Source organism: Mus pahari, chromosome 6 (genome assembly GCF_900095145.1).
Source record: "Mus pahari chromosome 6, PAHARI_EIJ_v1.1, whole genome shotgun sequence".
NCBI classification, from domain to species: domain Eukaryota; kingdom Metazoa; phylum Chordata; class Mammalia; order Rodentia; family Muridae; genus Mus; species Mus pahari.
In genome coordinates, this window is record NC_034595.1 from 80,606,111 (window position 1) to 80,622,259 (window position 16,149).

A 16,149-nucleotide genomic window follows, 5' to 3' on the forward strand; every position below is an offset into this window, starting at 1 on the left:
GAGGCAGAGGCAGAGGCAGAGGCAGAGGCAGAGGCAGAGGCAGAGGCAGAGGCAGAGGCAGAGGCAGAGGCAGAGGCATCTCTGTGAGTTCAAAGACAGCCTGGTCTACTACAGAGTGAGTTCTAGAACAGAGAAGACTACACAGGGAATCCTTGTGTTAAAAATGCCCGGGAGTGGTGGCACCGCCTTTAATTCCTGTGCTAGGGTGGTAGAGGACACAAAGAAACCCTGTCTTGAAAAGCTGAACCTAAAAAAGAAAGAAAGAAGGAAGGAAGGAAAGAGAGAAAAAGAGAGAGAAAGGAAAATATCTTCACTGTCTACATTCCTGGGGTATTTGGGAACATCCCTAAGTCACAAACTGCTTCTTTCAGTGTCCGTTATCAAAATCAGGTTTCAACTGGTTATAATGGCATACACCTTTGTTCCTAGCACACAGGAGGCAGAGGTGGGTGGATCTCTGACTTCAGGGCCAGCCTGGTCTACAGAGTGAGTTCCAGGACAGTCAGGACTACACAAAGAAATCCCATCTTGGAAAAAAAAAAAAACAAAAAAAAAACCACCTACCAAAAAGAAAGTCTATTTGCTGTTTCCAGGAATCATTAACCAATGAACGGCTTGTTTCCCTTCCTGGAAGATGGACAGCTTTTGCACTCCAAACAATGTAAACCACATAAAAGCAAGGGTGGACAGGAACTGCTCTTCCATCCCCATAGCAACCATGTGGGGATGCAGCTCTTCCTCTAGTGCCACTATGCTTTAATTACATGTATTTATTCATGGGGGGGCACATGCATGTGCCATTGCACACGAATGGAGACTAGAGGACAACTTGTAAGAGCCAGCTCTTTCCCGCTCTCCTGTGGATTCCAGGCATCGAACTCCTGCTCGTCAGGCTCGTCAGCAAGCACCTTTACCTGCTGAGCCATCTTGCTGGCCCTAAACCCACTATTTTACAGATTAAAAAGGACTATTTGGAGCAGAAAGCAGTGATGGGATCAGCCCAAAGCCATATAATTATAAAGCCTCAGCTCTATCCAGGCTGTCCTGGAACTCACTTTGTAGACCAGGCTGGCGTCAAACTCAGAAATCTGCCTGCCTCTGCTTCCCAAGTGCTGGGATTAAAGGCGTGCGCCACCACCGCCCGGCTCTTTCTTTTTCTTTTTTTTTTCTTTCTTTCTTTCTTTCTTTCTTTCTTTCTTTCTTTCTTTCTTTCTTTCTTTCTTTCTTTCTTTATATGGAACGCTTCACGAATTTGCGTGTGATCCTTGCACTGGGGCCATGCTAATCTTCTCCGTCTGTATCGTTCCAATTTTAGTATATGTGCTGCCGAAGCGAGCACCATTACACTATTTCTTAGGTCAAGCATTCTGAGATCCAGGTGGACATTGGAAGAAAGGAACAGAAACAACAGATCGGGAACTATCAGATGGAACGCTCTTCTAAAGCTTAGAGGCCCAGGAAAGAGTCCTTAGAAGGCCAGAGGTAAAAGCAACTTCCTACCCTGGATCCAAAAGGTAGTGGGACCACAGTAGCGCCCTCAAGTGGCTGGACATAGCAGGGCACCCACCGTTCTCCATGTATTCCGTGATGATGTATATGGGTTCCTGGGTGACCACTGCATAAAGCCGGACCAGCCGCGGGTGCTGCAGCTGCTTCATGAGGTTAGCCTCAGCCAGAAAGGCATCGGGGGACATGCTTCCTTGCTTCAGACTCTTTACCGCCACCTTCGTGTGTCCGTTGTAGTACCCTGAAGGGGTACGGGTGGAGGAGTGACAGAGGTCAAGATCCTGACGAACTAGGCAGCCATCCTGAATAGAAGAAGCTCACATCCCCTCCCCTCTTTCCAATCAGTCCCAAGGGCCACACTCACCCATCCACACTTCCCCGAACTGGCCAGCTCCCAGCCGCTCAACCAACTTCAGTGTTTCCCTGGGAACTTCCCATTCGTCCTCCCACCATGGTTTCTGGGGCTTCTGGGTCTGGCAAGGACGGCTCAACTTTGTGCACAACCCATCAGAGGCGTCTGCATGGACAAAGGAGAAGGGTAAGGCGGTCACTAGAGACCTTGGATGCTCCCTCCAGCCCCTACCTCTCTCCACTTTCCTCGCAGGGGAAACAGACTGGCATGGGAGGGAAGGCGTGGGTCATTCAACATTAGCCTGCAGGGTCCAGGGTCAGATTCTATACCCCTCATCCACTGAAGGGGAATGAAAGATGTTTGGAGGGTCCCTAAGAAGGACTGGGGGCGGGGGAAGAGAGGCTGCTAGGATGGGCACAGGTGAACGCATTCCGCCGGAGCTCACTGGTGTAATGGCGGACCAGATCGTGCAGTCCCGGAAAAGTGATACGAGGGGAGATGTAGAAGCCACCGTTGTCTAGGTTACGGATCTTGTAATGTTTCACCACTTCTCCTTGGTTCTGGTCGAAGTCTCTGACCGACAGGGAAAAGGATCCTGAAGAAAGATTGGAGATAGGAGGAGGGAAGAGAAGAGAAGTTGAAGAGGGAAAAGAAAATGGGGCGGATTGCCTTCCATAAATCAGGTGGTCACCGCCCCTGTTTCCTACAGCTCCCCGCCCCCGCCCCCCTTCTCGCCCGGAGGCGCCCGCCCTCACCTCACAGCCACGCCCACCCGCCCCGAGGCTCCGCCCACTAAGCCCTCTCTCACCCGCAGTGCTTTCGCTTTCCCGGATCAGGAAGGATCCATGCGTGTTCCCGGGCGCCAAAAGCTGCCGCTCGGCGTCCTTACGGCTCAGATTCTTGAAGAACCAACTATATAAGACAGATGCAAGATCATCGACTGTTGATCGATTTTTTTTTTTTTTTTTTTTTTTTTTTGGTTCAGCCCTAGCTGTCCTGGAACTCCCTCTGTCGTTGTACATCGTGGTGCGCACTAGGCTCCGCACCACGATGTACAACGTCCACAAGCAGGGGTCTTGTCTTGCTAAATGATTCGGTCTGGACTGGAACTTGCTGTCTAGACCAAACTGGCCTTAAACTCAGAGATCTGCCAGCCCCTCCCTCCCAAATGCTGGGATTAAAAGCCTGTGCCACCTTTGTCCATTTCTTCCTCCATCCCAGTCAAACATCCCCTACTCCCCGGACCACGCCCTGTTCTGTGATCCCTGGATGTGCCCCCCCATTCCCACAGAGGTCTCCTGCTCACGGTTCAGGCTCCAGGCTGTTTGCTTTCGCCACGAAGTTGAAGGGAATGAAGCCTTCTTGGCCAGTGGTCAGGGACTGAGCCTTCCACCACTCACCGCTCCTACACCACAGAGACCATCATCATGGTGTGCACAGCCACTGAAAACCCCTCAAGAGTCCCCAGTTAGGCCAGGTCAATACTCCCCTAGATCAAGCACTCTAAAAAATTTATTTCTACCTCATTCCAAAACCCCTCAGCTGAGGCCGGAGCCTGTAAGGGGTGCAGGAGGGCTGAGGACACACACACACAGACACACTCACACACACGCCCCACACACACCAGGCAAGGTGGGTTAGAGGTATACTCACTGCTCCAGGATTCGGAGCTGTTCACCCTTCTCAAAGCCCAAGTCTCCATCGTGGGAGGGCTCATAGCTGTGCAGGGCGATAACGAGGTTGTCTGTAAAGATAAGAAGAGTCAAGAAGAACCAGCCTGGGGCGGACAGAAACAGTGGAATTCTAGAGGCACAGGATGCAGACAAGGTGGAGAGAAGGTGAGGACGGTACGGACACGAACAACCAAGCATCCACAGGCCGTATTATGTTTCACAGGCTGCTGGATGAAGTCACCTTGCAGCGGGGAGGCTGGTGGGAGGGATCCCTCATAGGTGACCAGTGGGTCCCGCACTTCAGAGCCATTTCGGATGGGCAGCTGCCGGGTAGGAAATGAGGCTGGGGTCAAAGAAAAAAGACTGGATCTGACCCTGGCTCCCCTGTCCTCTACTCTTCTTTCCGTTTCTCCAGTCTGGTTGAACCTTGTCTCTGAATTCAGTGTGTGTGTGTGTGCATTTAACCTTAGGAAGGTCCCTTCCTCTATCTGGGCCTCTTCCATGATGCGTGCTAGGGAAGATGGGAGTGCTGCTATTTTCCAGAACCTTTAGCTATGGTCCATTTAGTTTTTTTCTCCTGGATACACAACCTTTCGACCCCATGCCATCCCTGCACCAATCCTTTCTTCCCCTGCTCCCATCCCTTCACCAATCCCACCTCGCCACCCCCATCCGTTCACTAATCCCATCATCCTCTTACCAAGGTCTTGCTGTCCAGTGGGACTATGGGATAGTGGCAGTTTTCACACACGTCAATGTTCTCCATCCAGTCATCTTCAGGGTTTGAGCTGCAGACACAGCCCATGATCCCTGAAGGAATGTAGAGAGGCCTGAAGGAGCTGCCCCTAAGCCACTCGCCCCAACATCAGACATCCTAGAGCCTGGATGACATCCTAGAGCCCTGCTCTGGAAGTTACAAAAAGTACCTGAGATTGTCAGCTCAGAGGCCCCCATTGGCCGCAGACAGAAGCGCTGAAAGGTGGGATTCTAGCTTCTGACAGGGTTCACTCAGAGCCCTGGAACAACGAGTTCACAGGAGGCCCGGGCCCAAGGCTAGTCCCACCCTCCCACCTGGGATGGGCAAACCGCCACCACCAGCATCTTTGTTAGTCTAGTTACCCACTTCCTGCCTCCCCAGCTCTGCTGGCCTCCTCCTTTGCGGGACTACCTGGGAGACATCACACACACACTTTGCCAAGTTCTGGGGCAAACCTAGAATTTCATTCCACCCCCCTCCACCAAGGAGCGTGTCTGTCATTACAATTCCCCTGCCTAGCCACCGAAGCGGAGAGGTTCCAGCTCCTTAGAGTCAACCCTCGGCCTCAGCCCAAGCCCAGCACCCCTACCCCCACGCTCAACCACAGTCTCCTTCAGAGGGTTTCTTCAAACATGCTTTTGCTTCTCAGCAGCAGAGAGAAACCTGTTGGCGCGGCCCCGGTGGCTGTGACTACTTCGGCTCACTTGCCTGGTTTAGCTGTGGAAACTTTTTGTCAAATGAAATCAAGCAGAACCTCATAGACACAGCCAGTAAAGTAGAGTTGCTCTAACCAGGTCAGAGGGGGGGGGGGGCTCCCTCTGGAGCCGCTGGAATCCCTGTGTACCCTCTTCCTGAACACTGGTCCTCAATTATCAGTTTGCCAGGAGGAGAAGATCAATTTTTATTTTGTTTTATTTATTTATTTATTTTAGCTAAGGTCTTACTACGTAGTCTTGACTGGCCTTGAGATCTGAAACTCACTTTGCAGACCAGGCTGGCCTCAAACTTGCAGAGATGTGCCTGTCTCTGAGTGTTAGGATTAATAAAGGGGTAGGCAATCATATTTTTTATGTCAAGAAGACCTATTCCATTGCTCAGTTGTTTAATATCTTTTGCAACATACCACACACACACACACACACACACATACACACACACACATACACACACATACATAGGGCTACACACACACACACACACACACATGGCTACACACACACACACACACAGGGTTACTCCCCCCCTACACACACACACAGGGCTACCCCCACAACACACAGGGCTACCCCACACACACACACTCTCTCACACACACTCACACATTTGTATTCTTGTATTTTGACCTACTTTGTTTTTACATTATTTTCCTTAGACCACCACACCATTGTGTTTCTGACTCTTTCTTTTTTTTATTTATTTTTATTTTTAGTGTATGTGTGTGATGTGGTGTATATGTGTGATGTGCTACCGCTTGGGTGTGGGGGTAGGAAGACAATTTCAACAACAGGCGGTCTCCTTCCAAAACGTGGGTCTCTGAGGATTAAACTCAGCTTGTGAGGCTCGGAGAGCACCTCCATCAGATGCACCGGCTTGCCTAGCCTGTGTTTGTGACTCTCACCCCTGCCTGCTACACTCTTAACTCCATCCCTAAGTTTTGCTCAAATGTCACACTGCACCTCTAAGTCTCCTGCCGCATTTTCCACAGGCCTCAATTGTTGTGTCAGGCACTGGGGGGTCACACTTACGATCTACATGTCAGTACAAATATTCCTCCTCATCTCCCCTTCTTTTTTAAAATAAGGGTTTTATTTTTATTTATAGTGATATGTTCCTCCATATGTGTATATATTCACATTTGTGGGGGTGGACATAGATACTGCAGAACTGAAGCAACAGCGGGCTGAGCCACTCGACTTCACCTCCAGAAACAGAACTCAAGCCTGGCAAAAGAGCAACGGGAACAATTAACACCTGCGCCATCTCTCCAGCTGCTGCCCTACCGCCTTGATGGGCTCAAGGAGAGATGGCTCAGTGGTTAAGAGCACTGACTGCTCTTCCAGAGGTCCTGAGTTCAAATCCCAGCAACCACATGGTGGCTCACAACCATCTGTACCAGGGATCTGATGCCTTCTTCTGGTGTGTCTGAAGACAGCTACAGTGTACTCACACACATGAAATAAATATTGAAACTGTATCACCTGCTCAGAAGCCTGCCACACCCATCCCTGGGTCCTGGACACTAAGCACAGATTCTCCCACCTTCTGAGGTCTAACCTCTAGTTTTGCTTGTTTGTTTATATGTTTATTTTTCAGACAGGTTCTCGATGCATTGTCCAGGCTGGTCCAGCACTCTTGTGTTCAATTAGACTTTCTGCTCAGCGTCTTAGGTAGCTGGACGCACACTGTCATATGTAGCTTTGACTTTCGATTTTAGACAATCAAAGCAAGCCCTGGGGAAGCCCGCCTTGAGCCACACATTTGCAGTGAAACAAAACAAGACTTGCTAATTTATGCTCTGTCCAAGTGGATGGGGGAGCAGGGGAGATGTCTGGTTAGCAAAATTCAGAAGACCCAGCTCAAGAATCTGAAGGTCCTGTGCGCAAATATTAGCTGTATTCTAGACACAGTCATGCAGGTCTGTGGTCCTGGCATTTGGGAGGTAGAGGCTGGACCAAAAGTTCAAGATCAGTCCTCCTTATGCAGCGAGTTTAAGACCAGCCTGGATTCCATGGCATCCTCTCTCAGAAACACAATGAACCAAGAACGAAACCCCAGAAAACATAATACAGTAAGATAACGCTAGTGTGCTTGATTTTGTCCAAACCTCCTTGTCATCTGTCACTGAGATTGTCAACTCCTTTTCACCACCCTACATACATTAGCTCAGTTTACCAGAGCTTGCAAAGGCCCCCACCAGCCCCCTTCAGCTTTACCCACTGCATGGGACTATGAGAAAATGGGACTGGAGAATAACCCTCTTCAGGCTCACAGTCTGAGCTAGTCAGAGCACCCCACGGGTTCTGGGACTTACAGTGTACGTCTTCTTGGGTATTGGACTTTAAACAATGTGTACCTATATGAGGGAATAATAAAACATCCATGGAAAAAATGAGCCAAATCAAGACACTTCTTCAGAGGGGTTGTGGATGTACCTCAGTGGGCAGTGCCCTGTCAAACACCCTAAGCTTCAATCTCCAGCACTGACTAGACTTGGACGTGGTGTGGTGAGTGTTGCGTGCAGGTAGTCCAAGCACTGGAGTAGAGGCAGGAGGATCAGGACGTCAAGATTAGTTGAGATACAAGAGACCTTGCCTCAGAAACCTGGAGGGGGTAGGGAGAGACTCAAGAAATGAGTACACAAATCCCAGCACTCGGGAGGCAGAGGCAAGCAGATTTCTGAGTTCAAGGCCAGCCTGGTCTACAGAGTGAGTTCCAGGACAGTCAGGGCTATATAGAGAAACCCTGACTCCAAAAAAACAAAAACAAAAAACAAAAACAAAAGAAAGGAGTGCACAAACACATTCACTCTTCCTTTAACCAACCCATGGTAGGGAGGCCATAAGCCCGTTTGTCGTGGCTCCAACTGCTGTCTTATCAGCTAAGTTATCTTATGGCCAGAAAGTGGCTGGCAGCGATAGGAACTCCCAGAAGAGTGGGGAGTAAGTGAGCATGTTGTTTGTGATTTGCATGGGCCCTAGGAAAACAAAGGTTGATTAAGTTATAACCGAGCTACCCACAGCAGATGGTCTGTGTACTTAGAGCAGTAAGGTGCCTTTTAGAATTGACATTTTTGGGAGCTGTGGGGGAAAAAGCAAGAGAGACTGGGTGTGATGATTTATGCCTTTAGTCTGAGCTCTCAGTACTGGGAGGCAGATGCAGGCAAATTTCTACTAGGTCTATGTTAATCTTGTCTACACGGTGAGTTCCAGGCCGATGAGACATGCAGTGTGTCTCAAAGAGAAAAAAGAAAAGAAAAGAAAAGAAAAGAAAAGAAAAGAAAAGAAAAGAAAAGAAAAGAAAAATCGAGAGATAAGTTTGGAGTTAAGGTTGGTGATTCAGGGGCTGGAGAGATGGCTCTTTGGTTAGGAACCCTTGCTGCTCATCCAAAGGATGGGGGTTTAAGTCCCAGGAGCCACATTTTGGCTCACAACCATTTGTAAGTCCAGTTCCAAGGAATCTGATATCCTTTCTTCTGCCGCCACCATGGGCTCAGGCACACAAGTGCACACAGACACAGAAAATTAAAAACAAAAAACAAAAAAACAAAACCAAAAAACCCCAACAACTTAGAAAAACAAAAGAACAGGAAGAAGGAGAAGGAATAGAAGGAGAGAAGACAAAGAAGGAAAAGGAGAAGACGGAGAAAAAGAATCATAAGAGGTAAGGATTATAGTTCAGTGACACACTGCTTCTCTAACATGCATGATGTGTGCTGTCACCAATACTAAAAAAAAGAAAAAAAAAGAAAGAAAGAAAGAAAGAAAGAAAGAAAGAAAGAAAGAAAGAAAGAAAGAAAGAAAGAAAAGAGAAGAGAAGAGAAGAAAGGGGCTGGAGAAATGGTTCAGCAGTTAAGAGAACTGACTGCTCTTCCGGAGGTCCTGAGTTCAATTCCCAGCAATCATATGGTGGCTCACACCATCTGTAATGGGATCTGATGCCCTCTTCTGGTGTGCCTGAAGACAGCTACAGTGTACCCACATAAATAAAATAAATAAATCTTTAAACAAAAGAAAAGAAAAGAAAAGATAAATGAGGCCAGAAGCTTATAATCCTAGCAGTTGGGTGGTGGATACAGCAGGATCAAGAATTCAGGGTCATCCCTGGGTACATAAGGAGTCTGAGCTAGCCTGGGTAATAAGCTATGGATGGGCCTGGCAGTGGAGGCACATGCCTTTAATCCCAGCACTTGGGAGGCAGAAGTAGGCAGATTTCTGAGTTCAAGGCCAGCCTGATCTACAGAGTAAGTTCCAAGACAGCTAGAGAAACCCTGTCTTGAAAAAACAGCAGCAGCAACAACAACAACAACTATAATAATAATAATAAGCTATGGGTGGTATACAGCAGTGAAGGAAACCCAGAAGAAGGAGCAGAAGAAATCTTCAGAAGCTGGAGTAGAAGTTGGTTTTGAGCTAAGAGAGCATTCAGAAAAGAAATGTATTCTGGACTGGGTCTAGCCCTCCATAAAGTACCTGGCATCCGTCAGGCTGGTACCTAGACTGGGCATGGTGGCATACAACTTTAATCTGAGCACTCAGGAGGCAGAAGCAGGCAGGTCCCTGGTCTACAGAGAGAGTTAGTGAGTTCCAGGACAGCCAGGGCTATGTAAAGAGACTCTGAGGCTGGAGAGATGGCTCAGAGGTTAAGAGCATTGACTGCTGTCCTGAGTTCAATTCCCATCTACCACATGGTGGCTCACAACCATCTGAAATGGGGATCTGGTGCCCTCTTCCGGCCCGTAGACATATATGCAGGCAGAAAGAGTTATGATGTATACTAAATAAATAAATAAATAAATAAATAAATAAATATTTTTTAAAAAGAGAGACTCTGTCTCAAGAAAAAAATAAAAATAAAAAATAAATAGAAACCAACAAGCCTGAGTTTGGGGGAGTTCAGAACACCTGTTTGCATACATTTGGCTTTGATCCCCAGCACTCCCAGAAAAAAGAAATTATTAGTTTGACAAATTATATTTTTTATTCAATGTGTATCCATTTAAGTCTCTAATATCATTTGGAACTATGGGTAAGGGCGTGGGAGAGACGGTGGCTCTGCAGTTTAGAATACTTCCTGCATTTGTAGAGGACCCCAGTTCAGTGCCCTGCACCCCTATGGCAGCTCAGAACAGCCTAAAATTTCTCTTCCAGGGAATTTCCAGTGTCCTCTTCTGGCCTCTGCAGGCTTACAGTGCACATAAACTCACTCAGGCTCATACACATACCCATGCAGTACAAAAACAAGAACAAGAACAAAACTCCTTTTAAGGTTTTTCTACATACATGCTTAGCATGTAGGAAGCCCTACATTTAATCCCTAGCAGCAAAAAAAGGAAAAAACAACAACAAACAAGAAGATGAGGCAGGTTTGTTTGAAGGATGAGAACTGAACAGAATAGTTTTAGATGAACTGATATTAACGCTAGCTTCGTTTTAAAGATAGAGAAGGGGGAGTGAGGGGGGTGCTGGAAAGATGGCTCAATGGTTAAGAGCACTGACTGCTCTTCCAAAGGTCCTGAGTTCAATTCCCAGCAACCACATGGTGGCTCACAACCATCTGTAATGGGATCTGATGACCGCTTCTGGAGTGTCTGAAGACAGCTACAGTGTACTTACATATAATAAATACATCTTTTAAAAGGAAATATAGAAGGGGCCTGCTTAATGGTTTATCAGGTAAAGGCGATTGCAGCCAAACCTGAGGACCTGAGTTCAATCCCTGAGGCCCATATGGTGGAAGGAGAGAACCAATCCTCACAATACTGTCCTCTGACTTCCATGTGCATGCTGGGGTTCCTTGTGTATGCATGCAATGCACAGGTGCACATGCACATAAATGGATAGATGGATAGATGGATAGATAGATAGATAGATAGATAGATAGATAGATAGATAGGATAATCGTGTAGCAGGACAAGATGGTACAAATTTGTAATCTCAGCATCAAGGAGTCTGCGGCAGCATTGGCTAGAGAGGCTATCTAAAACGAAAGGAAAAGAAACTAGGGGGCTCGAAAGATGGCTCAGTTGTTAAAAGCACTGACTGCTCTTCTGGAGGTCCTGAGATCAAATCCCAACAACCACCTGGTGGCTCACAACCACCTGTAATGGGATTGGATGCCTTCTTTAGGTGTGTCTGAAGACAGCTACAGTGTACGTAGATATGACAGATAAATCTTTAAAAAAAGGAAAAAAAAGAAAAAAGAAAGAGAGAGAGAGAAAGAGAAAGAAAGAAAGAGAGAGAGAGAGAGAGAGAGAGAGAAGAAAGAAAAGGAGAAAGAAAGAAAAGAAAGAGAAGAGAAACCAGGAGTGTTGGTATATACCTTTAAAGTCAAGAGGTTGAGGAAGGAAGATAGTGGTGATTTTAAAGCCAGCCTGAAGTGCAGTGTGAGACTCCATGTTAAAGGGAAGAGGGTGGGGTTGTCAGCCAGTGAGATGGCCCAGGAGTAATCGTCCTTCTCACCAAACCAAGGATCTGACCTTGATCTCTGGGACATGGTATGGAGAGAGTCCTAATGCCTACAGTTTGTCCTCTGGCCTCCACACACACACTATGACATGCACACCCACATGCACACAGATTTTTAAAGAGCAGACAGTGGCTGGGGTGACATCTCAGTTAGGAAATGTTTGTCACACAGCATGAAGCACTGAGTCTCCCATGTGGAAGGCCTGGCGTGGTGATGGTGGCATCGGGAAGTGGCCAGTCAAACTAACCACAGAGCAACAGCTGAAGAGACCCTGCCTTGAAACTCAGGGTGGACAGCTCCCTAAGAGTGACTCTTTGTCTGGGTGTGGGGGTGCATGTCTTTAATCCCAGCCAGTGCTCAGGAGACAGAGTCAGGTGGATCTCTGTGAATTTGAGGCCAGCTGCCTGGTCTCCTATAGTGAGTTCCAGGACAGCCAGAGAGCTACATCGTGAGATCCTGTTTCAATAAAAGAAAAGAAAAAAATCATGGTGCCTGACCTCTGGCCTCCACAGCCATAAACATTCAGAAGCATCTGCTTACACTGTGTACACAGCGAACCAACACATACACAGGGGGCTGGAGAGATGGCTCCTCAGCAGCTAGGGGCTCATACCGCCTTTGCAGAGGACCCAAGTTCAGCTCCCAGATCCCAACAAGTTGTCTCCCAACTCTACCACTAAGGTATTCGATGCCCTCTTCTGCCTCCTTTGACAGACACCTAGACTCATGCACACATGCACACATGCACACATGTACACACATGCGCACACACACACATAGTTTTATTTAAACAAAAAAACCATGTACCAGCTAATAAATAAGTAATAAGTTCTGTGAGATTAGAGAGGTTCAATGATCTTCCCAACACACTACTGGGTTTTGGCAAAATCAAAATCAAATCACAGCTGGCTGTCGTGGCCCATCTCTTTAATCCCAGCACACAAGAGACAGATCATTGCCAGACGTGGTGGCGCACGCCTTTAATCCCAGCACTCGGGAGGCAGAGGCAGGCAGATTTCTGAGTTCAAAGCCAGCCTGGTCTACAGAGTGAGTTCCAGGACAGCCAGGGCTATACAGAGAAACCCTGTCTCAAGAAACAAACAAACAAACAAAAAAAGAGACAGATCATCATGAGTTTGAGGCCAGCTGTACCTGCACAGCAAGTTACAGAACAACCAGGACCAAATACAGAGACCTTGTCTCAAAAAAGAACAAAATAAAACGAGCAAGCAAAAAGCAAACAAAAAAAGTGAAACAGGGCTGGAGAGATGGCTCAGTGGGTAAGATCACTGACTGCTCTTCTGAAGGTCCTGAGTTCAAATCCCAGCAACTACATGGTGGCTCACAACCACCTGTAATGAGATCTGCCTCCCTCTTCTGGAGTTTTTGAAGACAGCTACAGTGTACTTACATATAATAAATAAATAATTTTTTTTTTAAAAAAGTGAAACAAAATAAGAAATCAGAAGCATCCATCTTTTTTCTTTTTTTTCTTTTTTGGTTTTTTGAGACAGGGTTTCTCTGTATAGTCCTGGTTGTCCTGGAACTCACTTTGTAGACCAGGCTGGCCTCGAACTCAGAAATCCGCCTGCCTCTGCCTCCCGAGTGCTGGGATTAAAGGCGTGCGCCACCACGCCCGGCTGCATCCATCTTTTTATAGAAGTCTTTTCTTCTACTGTTTACACCAAAGAGTTGGCTCATGAGAAATCACAAAGGAAGCTAGACAGAGACATAGAACTGGAATTGAAGATTCCTCATCTGAAACATGTCTATTGCCAGGTGTGGTGACACATATCTTAATTAATTCCAGCACATGGGGGTAGAGGTGGGAGGGTCTTTGTGAGTTCCAAAACATCCTGGGCTATAGAGTTCCAAACCAGTCAGAGCTACAGTGTTACCCTGTCACAAAATAACCCCCCCTCTCATGTAAATACACACACAGACAAGCACACACACTTGACCATTGTACAGTCAACAAAGGCTTTTTCACCAATAAATTCTCTCTCTACTTGGAATGCATTTAGATCTACATTCACCTGACCAGAGAATGCAAGTCTGTATACATAATCCAGTATCTTGCTTACATCATGCAAAACCATGTGTTCGCTAGAGTCCCTGTGTGAGAGAATGGGTGGTGTGCAGAGCCATGCCTGTCTCTAAATCGTAAGGTGCTTCTTTTTACCCAAAACGTGAGTGCCACCTCGCTGGTCGTCGTTTAAAACAAAGGTTGCCAAGTAGCCAGATGTGGTCGAAACAGGTTAGGAACAGGGTCAATATAAAGCGATCAAAGCTCAGAATGGGGTGATGAGTCATTCCTCACAAACACTGGCTGCTCTCCCAGAGGACCAAGGTTCCATTCCCAGCATCCACATGGTGGCTCATAACCATCTATAACTCTAGGTCCAGGCCCAGGAGATCCAATGCCCTCTCTGGCTTCCATGGGCACTGAATGAATGCATATGGGTATATAGACACATCTAGTGTTATAAAATTTTAAAAGTTAAAGAAACAAATACAGAGATCAACATTAAAACACTCATTTTCTGTAATGGAAAAAGGAAAAAAGGCAGTCCTCAGGACTCTTAGAATGACGGCGACAGAATCTGGTATGAATAAAGAACCTCTTCTTTTTCCACCCCTTGCTCGATAATGAGAGTGGTGTGTATTCAGTAGGGCTTGCAATGCCCTTGGGCAAACTCAAAGCAGTGTCTGGTCCACTAGGCGCCATTTGCCTGTTATAAAAGGGCTACCCCACCCCAGTGTTTCTAGCTTGGTTCCTAGTTTATTGGTTAGTGTTCTTCAGTACAATGTCACCTGGGCCAGCAGACACAGTAGCCTTGCTCACGTGGCATATGACATACAACAAATCAGACTGTCAAAAGACCCTGAAGCAAGTGTGTTCCCCGACCTCTGACTTTAATTCTTATTGTCACCAGGCATGGTAGCCCGGGCCTTTCACTCCAGCATTCAGAAGCCAGAAGCCAGAAGCCAGTGGACCTCTGTTCAAAGCCAGTCTACAGCCAGGGCTATATAGTAACAACCTGTCTCAAATAATAGTAATGAAAATATTATAATTACAATAAATAAAAATGTATTGTGTGTGTGCATGTGCATGCTCCCACACATGTGTGCCTGCCACCGTATGTGTGTGGAAGTCAGAGGACAAAGTTGGTTCTCTCCTTCCACTGTGTCAGTTCCATGAATAGAACTCGACTGTCAGGCTTGACCACAAGAGCCAGCTTGGGGGTCCCTGGATGAGGTTTTCTGAACCTAGAATTGTCAAACACATCAAACTGAGTTCCGACTCTCATAGACTTGGTCATGGTTGCCAGCTTCACAGTTCTTTTTCTGCGCCAGCAGCAAACCTACAGATTTGTGAATCTTTTATCTGGAATGTGTACTGGGCTTCAGGCCTGAGTGCCTTCGACTACTGCCTTACATAGAATCTAGGCAGGCCAGGAAGTGGTGGCGCACACCTCTGATCCCAGTGCTCTGGAGGCAGAGGCAGGCAGATCTCTGAGTTCAGGGCCAGCCTGGTTTACAAAAGTGAGTTCCAGGACAGCCAGGGCTACACAGAGAAACCCTGTCTCAAATGTCAAAAATAAAGCCACAAACATACAAACAAACACATGAGGGATATAGGAAGGCCGCTCTGTGACAGACCATTGACATGCGCTGGGTCACTGTGAAGCACAAGCTACTAGGTGTCCCTTACAACAGTTTCCTGACTTTTTCTTTAGTAGTCAAGATTTGAATATTCTCAAAGTTGCACATGTTCCATGAAGGGAGCGGCCACATAAACCTCATCATGATAACCAAAACATTAGACTGACAGGCCTAAGAAAGACTTGCTAGCTGGTAAATTAGCCATGTGCTCTGGCTTGGAGATTAGTAAGTAACCCAACCATACACTGCCCTCAAACTCACAGAAATTCAGCTGTCCCTGCTGCCGAGGTACCGGATTAAAAGTGGGTGGTGCCACCCCCCCCCATCCCAATCCCTTCCATTTTCTGTTTGTTCGAAGCAGGCTCTCAGTTGCCCTGACCCTCCCCGGCAGCTGAGGTCACTAGCCCGTTCCCAAGGCCTCACACATTCTAAGTACTCTTCCACCGAGCTACACCCTCAGCTACAAGATGGCTTTACTCTCTCAAACCCGGGCTGGCTGAAACACAGAACTGCCTCTGGTTGGTTACCACTGTCATTGGTAAGGGATATACTGTGGCTATTGTACTCAGTGTCTTAATAATGGTCCCTGCCCTGGGGAACTCTGGATCCACTTTGCATTATGGGAGAGATCTTACTCATAGTCTAAACGTGACTGAGGCCCAGCTCACTGTGCCTATACCATAATGACCCAGTTCACTGTGTCTGTCTATGTCATAGTGATCCAGTTCTGACTCCACGATCTCTCGATCACTCACTGACAAAGGTCTGTGGACGATTACTAGCCCTTCCCCTCCACACACTAGAATTTTACATCTACCTGAAATAGAAACTTCACTACCATAAATGGAAAATCAGTGTCACTAGCCATACATGACCGTTACATGTCATTAGAAATGCACATTAGAAATCATTGATCAGGGCTGGTGAGATGGCTCAGTGGGTAAGAGCACCCGACTGCTCTTCCGAAGGTCCGGAGTTCAAATCCCAGCAACCACATGGTGGCTCATAAC

At 47.2% G+C, this 16,149-nt stretch overlaps 1 protein-coding gene and 1 non-coding gene across 2 annotated transcripts in view; both read right to left on the reverse strand.

Moving 5' to 3' along the window:
- The window catches only part of Lck (LCK proto-oncogene, Src family tyrosine kinase), a 25,087-nt gene that overhangs the window by 4,537 nt on the left and 4,401 nt on the right, over window positions 1-16,149 (reverse strand). Inside the window, exons 2-9 of the mRNA XM_021199704.2 lie at window positions 4,232-4,341; window positions 3,773-3,854; window positions 3,512-3,602; window positions 3,165-3,263; window positions 2,667-2,770; window positions 2,304-2,453; window positions 1,871-2,023; window positions 1,568-1,747 (exon numbers count right to left, since the gene is read on the reverse strand). Coding sequence (XP_021055363.1) covers window positions 1,568-1,747; window positions 1,871-2,023; window positions 2,304-2,453; window positions 2,667-2,770; window positions 3,165-3,263; window positions 3,512-3,602; window positions 3,773-3,854; window positions 4,232-4,336 — 964 coding nt within the window. The 5' untranslated portion in view covers window positions 4,337-4,341. The remainder of the gene's footprint in view (window positions 1-1,567; window positions 1,748-1,870; window positions 2,024-2,303; window positions 2,454-2,666; window positions 2,771-3,164; window positions 3,264-3,511; window positions 3,603-3,772; window positions 3,855-4,231; window positions 4,342-16,149) is intronic.
- Window positions 1,229-1,339, reverse strand: LOC115064372. The gene has a single exon (XR_003844191.1). It is a non-coding gene; the product is annotated as a U6 spliceosomal RNA (small nuclear RNA).